Source organism: Triplophysa rosa, linkage group LG4, assembly GCF_024868665.1.
Source record: "Triplophysa rosa linkage group LG4, Trosa_1v2, whole genome shotgun sequence".
Lineage (NCBI taxonomy): Eukaryota > Metazoa > Chordata > Actinopteri > Cypriniformes > Nemacheilidae > Triplophysa > Triplophysa rosa.
Window position 1 is genome coordinate 26,181,022 of NC_079893.1, and position 12,583 is coordinate 26,193,604.

General features: G+C 40.4%; 1 protein-coding gene across 10 annotated transcripts in view; it reads right to left on the reverse strand.

The window, feature by feature from the left end:
- Positions 1–2,923: 2,923 nt before the first annotated feature.
- LOC130552716 (nuclear factor 1 X-type-like) overlaps positions 2,924–12,583 on the reverse strand; it is a 73,418-nt gene continuing 63,758 nt past the window's right edge. For 3 of the 10 annotated variants that reach the window (XM_057331211.1, XM_057331214.1, XM_057331215.1), the window contains 5 exons: positions 11,893–12,024; positions 8,448–8,617; positions 7,573–7,723; positions 5,905–6,038; positions 2,924–4,057 (listed from right to left, as the gene is read on the reverse strand). In XM_057331211.1, coding sequence (XP_057187194.1) covers positions 4,043–4,057; positions 5,905–6,038; positions 7,573–7,723; positions 8,448–8,617; positions 11,893–12,024 — 602 coding nt within the window. In that variant the 3' untranslated portion in view covers positions 2,924–4,042. The remainder of the gene's footprint in view (positions 4,058–5,904; positions 6,039–7,572; positions 7,724–8,447; positions 8,618–11,892; positions 12,025–12,583) is intronic. The other 7 variants (XM_057331217.1, XM_057331216.1, XM_057331212.1 and 4 more) reach the window with 6 other exon arrangements.

Here is a 12,583-nt window from a genome sequence, read left to right on the forward strand (position 1 = left end):
GGGCAGTTCCTACTCGGCGCTGAAGGCCTTTGCCTGAAGAGGGAGATGTGTGTGATATAAACATGTGAAGCATACAGACAGGTATATAACATTAGAGTTTACAACATCTTGCTCGAGAGAAGAACAGGTTCAACATTTTTTTTTCAACGCTTTCATCAAAAGTAGGAAAAGAGAGATAGAGCTAGACATCTACAGTGCCAAGAAATAAGTGATTCTAAAGACAGATACAGAGGGAAAAGGGACCCAATTTTTCCCTTTTTTTTTTAAACAATTATTTTTCCATCATTGTACAATAAGAAGAACAAAATCACATCCATTTCTTGAAGTACTATTGTGTATACGGCTTGTGAAAGCGTAAAGAGATGTGGAAGAGATGGGCGTTCTCATTTACAAGATGGTATCTGTGAACAAAAGGCACTTTGAATGGGACAACCTTTAAATGCTCACCTATTACACTACAGCACAAACACTATGGGAGCTCATTTACATACAGGAAGTCCTTCCGGGGCGATACGGGGCTGTGGCTCACTGATTTTCCGACATTTCTGCCCGTCACCTCAAACCACGTGTGCTCTAAACTACGAGAACATCTAACAAAATCCTACTCACATGAACACATTTGAACACGATGCTCAACTAAATGAATCTGAGATTTGGAGCAAGCATGATTTGCTTGGGAGGAAATTGAAAACTAGATCTTGCCTCTGAATAGAAAAAAAGTGACATTTAGGTTGTGATAAAATGCCTTTTGTCAAGAACCAATATAAAAATTTGTAAATACAAAAGAGGTGGTTTCAAAAAGAAAATCGTCATAAGGAAATATTCATTCTGGTGTGATATTCCCAAATGAGTAACAGAAGAACCAGTTTTTTCGCAAAATTCCTTCGACCCACCCCAAAAATAGTTTAAAAACAAAAGCTTACAAACAAAACATTTTAAAAAAAGATAAACAAAACGTACAAACAAACTTCCCCAACGCTTGGGATTTTTTGTGGCCCTCGTGTTTAGAGTCCAGGAGCTCGCAGACTTCGACCTTTTTTTTATTTTTCACTTGCTTGGCTTTCTTAAAAATCTCAGACAGACATAGATATCTACCAACACATTGCACACGGCTCAGTCCACATATACATCTTTTTCTTCCTCAATAATAACAACACTTTTCAACCGAGAAAACATTCCTTGTTTTCTTTCTCGTTTTTGTTCGGAAGGTGTATTTGATCTACTTGAACATACCTGATGCCGGAAGTTCTGCAACGTTTATTTCGTTTTGTAAAATGACATTTGCACTGACTCGGGTGATGGGTCAAAAAATAACTAGACTGCCATAGGTGCTAATGTCACAGCTGAAGAACTATACATATGTCCATATATATATATACAAACACACTCACAGTATGAGTACAATATGATCTGGATAACATATCTACTGTATAAATATGATGTTTGCGGATGCTTATAACGTTGTTTCTTGCTAAGCCCGTGATACTTATAGTACATATATTCTGTAGCTTATAAATGAAGTGAAGACCCTGAATTGCATGAACTGTAATGGGGACACGGAGGCACTTTGATTGCGTTTCAAGTGGATAGTAAAATAGCGTCGCTTTTTCCACAAGCTACTGAGGGACCAGCGGCGAGCCGCTCTCAGCCAATCAGAGTCCCTGACATGTGATTGACAGCCAGGCAGTCCAGTTATTTAGTGAAGTCAGTGGTTGGTGGACATTTTTGTTCTTCTCAATAGGGAATACACTGTACCTTAAACAGGGGGCGAGTCTGAAGTTGGCAGAGGAGTTGCTCTTAAAGGTTTCCCTTTGTCCTTTAAGGGTGTGGGCATGTGTCATAGTGCAATGTTTGTGTATGTACTGTAAGTTCCTTAGTTTATGCTTGTGGGCTAAAATGAAAATGCAGCCGTTGGTAGATTGTCTTATATAAGCTGTACTGGTGTAGTGAATAAAGGCGAGATGTGAAGAGAAAGTGATGTTTGATGATAAGAATAAGCTGTGTGAAGATGGAGAGTGTGATCGGTCGGAAGGGTACAGCACTGTCGAATGACCGCAAAATCCGGAAGCATGAAGAGATTGTCCATTTGTTAGTTACATTCTAGTTGAAGGAGAGTTTAGTGATAAATGTGAACTTAATCCTGTTATTCTACAAACAAACACACGTTGGAAAGCACAGTTGCAGGTGCAGTTCGATATGCCGGAATCATGCTGTGAAAACTAAATGCGCACAAAAACCAGAAAACAAACAGAAGGGTGAATCTCACAGAATCATGTCCAGATCACATCTCGCCCCAAAATAAAAATTCAGTCCAGCCTATCTTTGAGATCGTAAAGTTTGCATTGCAACATTATTTTTGTGACACATTTCCACTTCAAATTCTCATTATCTTTATTTATCTAGACACTTTATTTTGCAGAATTCTTTCATCGTTTTGTCCACAGTATGGAAAATGACGATTGTTTTGTTATGAAAATATCACAATGCAAAAATGTTTTCAGAGGCTTCATTTTCTTTATGCAAATTTTTTTTTTTTCTTTTAATTTTAGGGTGAAATAAAACCTTTTCATGACGTCGTGTGAGGTTCATTCAAAAATGTACTGCAAAACCAAACCTAATCTAAGAAAACAGAAGCAACCCTTGTGTGCACGGCCTACTGTATACGGTATACGTGTATATGTGGATGCACAAGCACTCAGACTGAATGATGGTGATATACTTGCCAGCAAAAGATGTGCTTAAACCCTTACAGGGTTATCTCTAGATTTTATGACTCAAATCACTGGCCTTTGAATTCATAAACACTACATACTGAAAAGTTGTATTTCTTGAGTCCCAAGCTGCACTAAGGTTTCAGCCCAAAACAACAATCCCTTGTGCTCGACCCTTCCCATTCACTGCATTTTCTGTATCTGTATTTCTGTCTTGTTTTACAAAAAACAACATATATATATATATGACATGAATTATGTCTCTTATTCTACCCCACTGGCATTTCTTTTCTTGTTTTAAAAAGAAATTGTGCTTAAAATAGTTATTTTAGTTTTATAAAATGTACTCCAGATAAACAGCTGCTTAAATTTATTAGTATAGCTTTATCTTGTCTCAGGATGTTTCAACTAGAAAACAAGACAGCAAGACGGATAAGAAAATCATAGTTTATCAATGATACTGTCTTAAGACCAGAAGTTCTCTGTGTGATGCAGATGTGATATGAGTTTGTTTTGTGTATCAATATGATTCTGACGTGTGCTGTAATTGAAGTGTGCTTGCATGTTATCGGTGTGTGTGTGTCTGAGCCAGTCTGGTTAACCTCAGAAAAACTATTTCGACTCCACATTCCAATCTGTTATCCCTTATTATTGATTAAATCAATAGTGCATATGTTTAGGTAAATTGCACGTTTAGTGTTATTTTACTTGCAGTCCATTGCTTGTCAGCAGGTCAACAGGGAGAGGATATCGAGCCCACGCTGCACTGGAAGGCATCGCCAATATCATCGCCAATGTCAGCAAATCCATACTGAAAATGGGCTGAGCCAATTAGACGAGTCCTGTTGAGTCCTGCCTATCCAATCACACGTGTGACCCATAGTCGGTGCCAATCAATGTGGAGTCCGCGATGAACACATCCAGGTTAATTTCATGTCCCTTTTAATAATTTCAGTTAATTATGCAACATCTTTCCAAATTTGTTCTGACAGGGAAGAGACTATCTTTTCTCACCACGGCATACGGGGTGGTGAATGCATGAACAAATTGCACTGGTAGTCACATTGTGAAGACGGTGATAGTCGGTTTGTCATTCCTTTGAAGGGGCTTCCATCGGTTTATCTGTCGTCGGTGTACTGAGCTCTCCAGACTAGGTAATGCTGAAGTCTTCTAGATCCGAATGGAGGTGCAGGGGTTTGCGGAGAAAATGATGTGTGTGTGTTTTTTGTGAGACTTCTGAGGGGCGTGTGAGAAACTTCCATACTTAGCTTTGTGACTCCTTTTCCAGTTTTCATTGGACATTTTGTGTCTGTGTTTCATGAAAAGTCTCGTCAAAGGAACCATGACTGCAAGACAGGAAACTGATATTAATAAAAAATACATTCAAAGAAAAGTCACATGAAAAAAGACAATGGTGATGAAATTGATTTTTAGGTGAACTATTCTCTTAAAGTTACATTACAATGCTTGTCTGTTTAAATCCCAGAATTCAGCAGTAATGCTGAGACAATTCTCAGAATAACCACTAGAGTACAGTGGACACAGTATTAAACACTCGCACGCTGCTTCAAGATCAGACCAATGCTTCTCATTTACAAAGCTGCTTTCTTTGGTAAAATAAATAGTTCAACAAACCTAACTTTTCACATGCTGGGATCATTTTGGATTAAATAAGTAAAGTTGTGCTTTGATGGTATCAGAGGAGCAAAAGAAAATCTGCCAAGTTTCTCTCTCTCTCTCTCTCTCTCTCTCTCTCTCTCTCTCTCTCTCTCTCTCTCTCTCTCGCTCATTGTAATCCTTGCCAGTAGTGTCCATCCTTTTCTTAACTTCCCTCCTGTTGAAGTTCATGTTCAACTGCCTATGACATCATGTCTGGTTGCTGAGGGCAACCAGACAGTCGGGACGTGACTCTCGCTTTCTCTTTTCTCGCCTCTGTGTCAGACTTTCTCTCGAATAGATCTGCACATTCGCCAGTTTCAACACATGTAAACTAGATCAATTCACGATCGGTTGCAGCACGTCCATCTGAAGTATGCATGCGCATGCAGGGTCCAAAATGAACGCTGAATGCAAGTGAAAACTGTTTTTGGCAACTTTCCAACTTTATAATTTACTTTTCAACAAATTTGTAATGTTATCGTTACTATAGGAGCATTATGACAAAATTTAGGAATTTTCTATTTACTAAGTTCATTTTGTAACCCATGTTCTTGCTTACGTGTGGAATATGCAGCACTTAATAATATTACAGTATTAAGAAAATTGTGAAGTCACATCCTCAAATTACCCACTTACGTTCATCATAGGTCTGATGAATCATACAACATTTGGTTTTGGAATGAGCTGTGACATTAAAATCAGCCAAGAGGAGGAAACAATTGTTTCCATGTGTATGCTTCTCTTTGGAAGTGCTTGCGGTTTTCATAGCTGGTGCGAGTGGGACCGTGGCCACAAAACCCATTTGAAATGAGCAGTGTGTCCCATAGCGAACCCCCAGAAGACCGCTGACTGCTACCAACCACACGCACTTAACAGAGCTCCCTACCACCGATCAAAACCAGCTGACTGACGGACTGATTGATTGGAAAGACTGTGATTTTAAAGGAATAGTGTGGGTATCTTTTCAACATAACGTTGGTGTCACATCCTTGCCATGCAGTCAACCACAGAGAATCATTTTAACATTTTTTCATTCATTCATTTGCCTTGCTCCTTTTTATTATTTAATTTTGTCATGTTGATGAGAGGTGTGTCTACATCAGTGTCCGTTATAAATGTGTGAAGGTGCTATACCCTGCGTGACCCTGGACCACAAAACATAAGGGTGAATTTTTTAAAATGATGATTTATCCATCATCTGAAAGCGGATGTAAATAAGCTTTACATTGACTGTTAGGATAGAACAATATTTGGCTGAGATACAGCTATTTGAAACTCTGGAATCTGAGGGTGCAAAAAATCGAAATATTGAGAAAGTTGCCTTTAAAGTTGTCCAGCAGAGGCGCTGTAGCACTCACAAAAATAAAGTTGTGATATATATACGGTAGAAAATGTACAAAACATCTTCATGGAACATGATCTTTACTTAATATCCTAATGATTTTTAGCATTCAATGTATTGTTGGCTATGGCCACAAATATACCCGTGCTACTTACGACTGTGGTCCAGGGTCGCATATATGTGTGCATGTACCTGAGTCTGCTGTGGGATGTTCAGAAAGTTGTCCCGTGCTCCGATGCCGACAAACCTGTTGGAAGCTGTGGAGCCTGACGCTGGGTATGCTGCTGGGACACACACACATCTGTCAGCATCCATAGCTCTGATGCCTGCTTTGTATATTTTAAAGATAATTCAATAAGAACAAAAAAAGTTAATAAATATGTCACATTTTTGTACTAGTACAAAACACAAATTGTGAAAAAATCTTTTTTTCTGGTGCTGCAAATTTGTCACATAATGTTTTTGTTATGTATTACAAAAATGAGGTAAACTACTTATTATGTCAATTCAAATAATGGCGTTGGGATAAAAAGAGGATTTGGAAGGAAAAATTAAAACTTTTAGTTAAAAAATCTCCAAACTCAAATAAATCAAATAAAAATTAGGAGTGTGCACCAAAATGATCAAATTCAGGGCAGTTGTGCGCAGAGGACTCCATAAGATCAGAGGAGAGTGTTTACAAATAAGAGAATATGTGAGTTTGTGTAAGAGGATAAAGCTGAAACAGGCACTGAAAAGATGGAAGGCAATAAATTGAAGTGTTAGGACAGGTTGAGACTCATACACCATTCCATAGATATGAATGATTGTGGAAACACATGAAGAAAAAGAACGTTGACGTGTGAGAAGGGAAAAAAGCGGGATGGTCTTTTTGTCAAAGGTTTGCTCAACCAGGCTCCTCCTTTTGATCGCCCGTCCTGCTGCCATCACCCGACACACACACATCCCAAGCAAAGACCAACAACCCAGCACCGGCCGCTCTCACACACTGCCAGACACATCACAGATACCTTCACCAGCACGTCCACGCATTTCCTTTCTGTGTTTAGCTTGATGTGTCAATGGAAATGCGTTATCGCTAAATGTGGGGCGTCATTGTTTTGTTTGTTGGTTTTTTGTTGTTGTGGAGTCCATGCCAGCTGCCCTGAATTTGATCTCTTGATAGAAGAATTGAGGACAGAAAAATGAAAAGCAAGAGCGATGAGGAGGGAGGCTGATAATGTTTTGTTTGTTTCAGCCAATGGGAGGCAGCGATGCGTCTCAATCCCCATTCGATTGCAAGAACCGTGGCTGTTTGCAATCGAATAAACAAAAGAAAACAAAATGAAAAAGAATGAAAGAGGGATAGTATGAGAAAAAGAAAGAAACAAAAAACAAAGTCAGGTGGAGAAGATCAGGGCATCTAACGCCAGAAACACACTTTACGCAAATAAGCAAACGGGCATACCAAAGCCCACACAACGTGTGCTCTTTTCAAAACACGTGTTTTTGCGTTACTGTAGCCTAACAAATCTCGGTCCACAAGGGTTACTTTAAACCACCCAATCCATTAATCCGGATTTGAATCAATACAAACATGTCGACAGCTTAATTTAAGCAAGATTTTCTCCAAGCTGAAAAATAAAACTGACTATTGATAAATACACACAACACAAACACCACTTGCTACTTGCTTCGCGGAATAAAGTGCTTGCGTATCTTTGCTATTTTCACGTATTTGCGTAAATATGTTTTGAGCCTAAAATTGTGTTGTTGTTTTTTGTCTAACAGAGAAGTTGAGGCCGTGTCTGTTATTTTTAAGCAGCGTGTGGGGCGGTTTCGAGGGCTCTGGTGGGTCTGGTGCTTTGAGCGGACACTTACACGGCGAGGCCGGGGAGCCGACTCCGCTGTCAGGGTGTGTGTGGCAGGGTTTGTGCTCGGGCAGGGGGAGGGGCATCGGCACCGGCCGTGCTACCGGAGGAGGTGGCAGTAAGAAGGAGCCGGGCAGTTTGTTCTGACCGCTCCCGTTAGGCTGCAGATATACACACACACACACAACACACACACAGATGATGAAGGGATGAAAGAGGCACACGGATACAGAAATGTAAAGGCGAGCAAATACATAAAAGAACGTCACAGAGAATGTTACAAGCGCACACAGACACTCAAAGTAAATGCCACGCTGGGGTGTTAAGGTGTCATGAAACCCCAGATGTAACCAGGACACGGATCCTTCACAACTTTGGAAAAGATATAAATAAAATAAACACAGCCATTTCGGTTTAACAAACAGGATTGAGTACTTCAAATGTAGAGTATGCTAAAACAACGTGGAATATGTACTATTTGAAGACGGGAACTATGCATACTAAAAAGACAGATTTGTCCCTGCTTAGTTTTCACCGAATAATAATTTTATTGCTTTTACTGATCTGTCCTGACGTTCTAAACCTTAATGTATAATATCTAGAGATATAGACGACACATATATGCTCACATCTAGTTTAAATCTAATGCATCCACATCAGATCCACATGATCGCTACTGTGTCTTCCATCATGTGCAACACAAGCGGTTCACCTTGAAAAACATGAGCGTTTCATGACCCTTAAAAAATGAAGAGATGAAATCCACCTCTCAACAAGAAAACAGAGACTGTCATGTGTTAGATCATGGAGAGTTAGAGAGAAGATCAGAAGCAGAGATGTGCGTATCTGTGTGTGCCATGAAGTCATGAAGGTGGTGTGCGTTACCTGTGTCCCCGGCTGGCCCGAGCCGTCGGCACAGACGAACTGCACGAACTCTTTGAGCGGGTCCTGATGGTGGTGGTAGCGGATGGTGGGGTGGGTGAAATATGGACTGGACTGCTGGATGATGGAGGGGGCAGGAAAATGAAGGGCGGAGGCCGAGGCACGAGGACTTCCTGAGAAAGACAGAAAGAGAGAGCGGAAGTGAGGCAAATATGTATGAAATACACAATGTATTGCTTTTCTGACGTTGTGTTTTCATATAAACCTAAATCCTGGAACCTTCTCTGATTCTTCTCTTTCCTTAAAGGGACAGTTCACCCAAATATAACACTTACAGAGTTGTTCTAAATGTGTAAATTTCTTTGTTCTGATGAACACAGAGAAAAATATTTTCGACGAACAGTTCTTGGTCACCATTGTCTTCCATAGTAGGAAACATTACAGTGGTAGTCAAAAGTGCCCCAGAACTGTTTTCTCTCCTACAGTCTTCAAAATATCTTCTTTTGTGTTTAACAGAACAAATTTATAAAGTAATAACTATGGTAGTCAATGGTGGCCAAGAACTGTTGGGTTACAAGCATTCTTTCAAATATCTTTCTCTGTGTTCACCAGAACAAAGACATTTATACAGATTTGGAACAACTCGAGGGTGAGTAAATGATGACAGAATTTTCATTTTAGGGTAAACTGTTCCTTTACAAATAATTACACATTTCATTTTAGAGCTTGACAACCCCAGTTGTATTGTATGGTAAACAGAGACACTAAATGATGACAACATTTTTATTTTTGAGTAAACTATTCCTTTAAATAGCCTTTCAGAGTTTCTTCCCTGCTCTCTCTATCCCTCTCATCCGGTCGATCTCTAACTCCCTCTTTTTCTCCTCTCCTTCTTTTTTTCGTTCCTTCTTAATCTCATTAGGTACTGGGCAGGAGCCAGGCGCTATAGGGTGCCAACAAACACACACACATGCAAATGCACTCATAAGCACTGACTCACACGTGCGCACACACACACACAAAGCTGGTATCTTCTCAATCTCCACTGGAGTTATTCATCACTCACAAAAGCAAACCACAGTATCTCTTTCAAAACAGCGGCCAACGTCCATCCATAACTCATACAAATGCATTAGAAACGGCAGCGAGACCGCCGTCTCTCCCGCGCGCACATTCTTCCCCGGCCTAACGCAAACCTTGCTTTTTCCACTGTCTTTTTCAGCTCTACGTAAACATTCTAACCAGAAGCGTCTGCCGGAGTAAAACTTCCATAATCACATGCACGTATAATCCATTTAAAGCCGGCGCTCTCCGTCTCGCTGACCTTTACTTGATTAGGGCTCGCCGGCTGTAGCCGGACCCGAACGGATAGCAATTCTGAGCTTTTCCCAGAGCCATCGGATGGGATTAAACATCTGGGACGTCGGGGAAGGTCGACAACACGGAAGGGAACTTTGAGTCGCTCCCTCTTGCCCTTTTGGGTAGAAATGGGGCTGTTTTGAGCGGCCTGTGAGTCCAATGCCTATGAATATCATGTTTTTTCTGACGGGATTTTTGTGCCGTTTAAAGCGCTCCGAATCCGTCTGCCAAGAGGAGCTCGATAAGAGCACCCACACACACGCTTCTTTCTTCATCACATTTTGTCCTGTGCCAATCTGAATGACAGCATGTCTGTAACAAGCAACATGCTCACTGCCTAATTTTAAAAATGGAGAGAGCCGAAACACGCCGTTTTTATAAGATTCTCTTGGTCACGCATCTGTTCCGCATTGGGGAGCTTTCTAAACATTCCCTCATGGCTTCTCCCGTTTCTAAACCCCTGCTTCTCTCTCTCGATCCTCAACCACAAATAATCTCGAGTGATTCACGAGGGAGTCTTAATTTGCAGCGAATCAAGAACTTCAGCTCTGTGACAGTTGGACGAATGTTTCGCAAACTGTTCGGCAGTTGTTTACGCTAAACGAGCGCCGATAATCACAAAAAGCTGCAGGACAGGTGTCCTGGGAATGGAGGGAAACAGCACATTAAAACTAAGACAGGTTTGATTCCTTAGTTCTGATTGGATGAGACAGGTTCGAGCTGTTGTAAAATGCTGAAAAATGCTCAGTTGGGACTGCACATTTTATAATATTGTGCCAATCTGTTAAATTGCTTGGCAACCAGAACAAGCCTATATTATTGATCTGTTATTTATAATTAATGTGTTATTGAACATTTCCATCTATAATAATATTACGATTGTCCCGCTTTACACATCCTGACTCTTAAAGTGAAATGAAAATTCTGTCATCATTTACTCATCCTCTTGTCATTTTAAACTTTCTTTCTTCCACAGAGCACAAAAGAAGATATTTTGAAGAATGTTATTAAAGGGATACTTCACCCGAAAATGAAAATTCTGTCATCATTTACTCACCTTCGAGTTGTTCCAAATCTGTATACATTTCTTTGTTCTGATAAACACATAGAAAGATATTTGTAAGAATGCTTGTAACCAAACAGATCTTGGCCCCCATTGACTCCCATAGTAGGAAAAAATACAATGGGATAGTCAAAAGTTCCCCAGAACTGTTTGCTGTCTACGTTCTTCAAAATGTCTTCTTTTGTGTTCAATAGAACAAAAAAAAAATGATACAGTAATTTTTCCTACTATGGGAGTCAATGGGGGGCAAGATCTGTTTGGTTATAAGCATTCTTCCAAATATCTTTCTCTGTGTTCATCAGAACAAAGAAATTCATACAGATTTGGAACAACTCGAAGGTGAGTAAATGATGACAGAATTTTCATTTTTGGGTGAAGTATCCCTTTAACTGGCACCTATTCACTTGCATTGGTTTTGAGTCCATACAATAGAAGTGAATGGGGGCCAGTGCTGTTCGGTTACCAACTTTCTTCAAAATATCTTCTTTTGTGTTGTGCGGAAGAAAGAACGTCATACAGGTTTGAAATGACAAGAGGGTGAGTAAATGATGACAGAAATTTCATTTTTGGGTGAACTATCCCTTTAACCACCATCTCCAGTTATCCGATCACCAGTATATATTGCTAAACACAGGTGTGAATGGGACCCAAAACGTTTTTGTAATCACATTGTTTAAACCACATTTGGAGATTATCAGAAGTGCCCACTCTGCATATAGACAAAGAAAAACATCCATGGTACATGTTAAAAAGATGAAATTGTGGATGAAATGATGACGAGAGACAAAAGAAAGAAATCAGAGGGTATGTGGATGGGTGTTGTCCCTCGTGAACTACAGCAGCGAGTGTCTATCTAGGGTCCCTGGTGCCCAGCCAATCCGAGGCCTCCATCAAATGCCAATCTGAAGGCAATTTTGGACAGATCTTCTGGAGCAGTCATAAGCCTACACTGAGATGACATCAAACCCCTCCTTCTCCCTCTTCGTGCTGTCTCTCTCTCTCCCTGCTGGGGTGCGATTGTCTCACCTGGTCTCACGCCTGCCAGCATGGGCAGCGGGTGGTGTGTGAAGGCCATTCGGGGGGACCTCGTCTGTGCGGACAGGGCGCTGAAATCGAATTTCCCCGCTGGCTTCTTTAGAGACCCAGGAGAGGACAACCCTGCCAGAAACCAAACGTCAACAACAGCAGCAACAGCAGGGCACAGCACACACCAATCTAACACCGTTCTACAATGGCTTCCACGCTCAACTCACAGCGCACATATATCTGCTCTATACGTGACCTGCTGGATGATAGCGAAACTTTAACTTGACGTGAGATAATCAGATGCCTTGACTTGTTTGGAACGTTTCGACAAACATGTCATAGCTATCCCAGCCACGCTAACTGATGGAATAATTTGAAACAGTCTTCCATTGGGATAGGCGGTATAACCAAAATGTGGTACGAGTCACGTATAGATATTATGATATGTTATTTTTGCTAGAAATTGAATTGAAATTTCCGTGCATTATGTGCATCATTCAGTGAATTTAATATTTTACGAATGAAAGGTCCTTCAGCTAATTTAATCATCTTCTCTTAGTAAGTGGAACTTCATGGACGCAAACCAAAAAGTCAAATGAAACATAAGAAACCAATTGTATAACTATAAAAAAGAGCTTTGCGATATATAACACTCAAGACTCAAAACAGTAACACTTATATTGCCAATGAG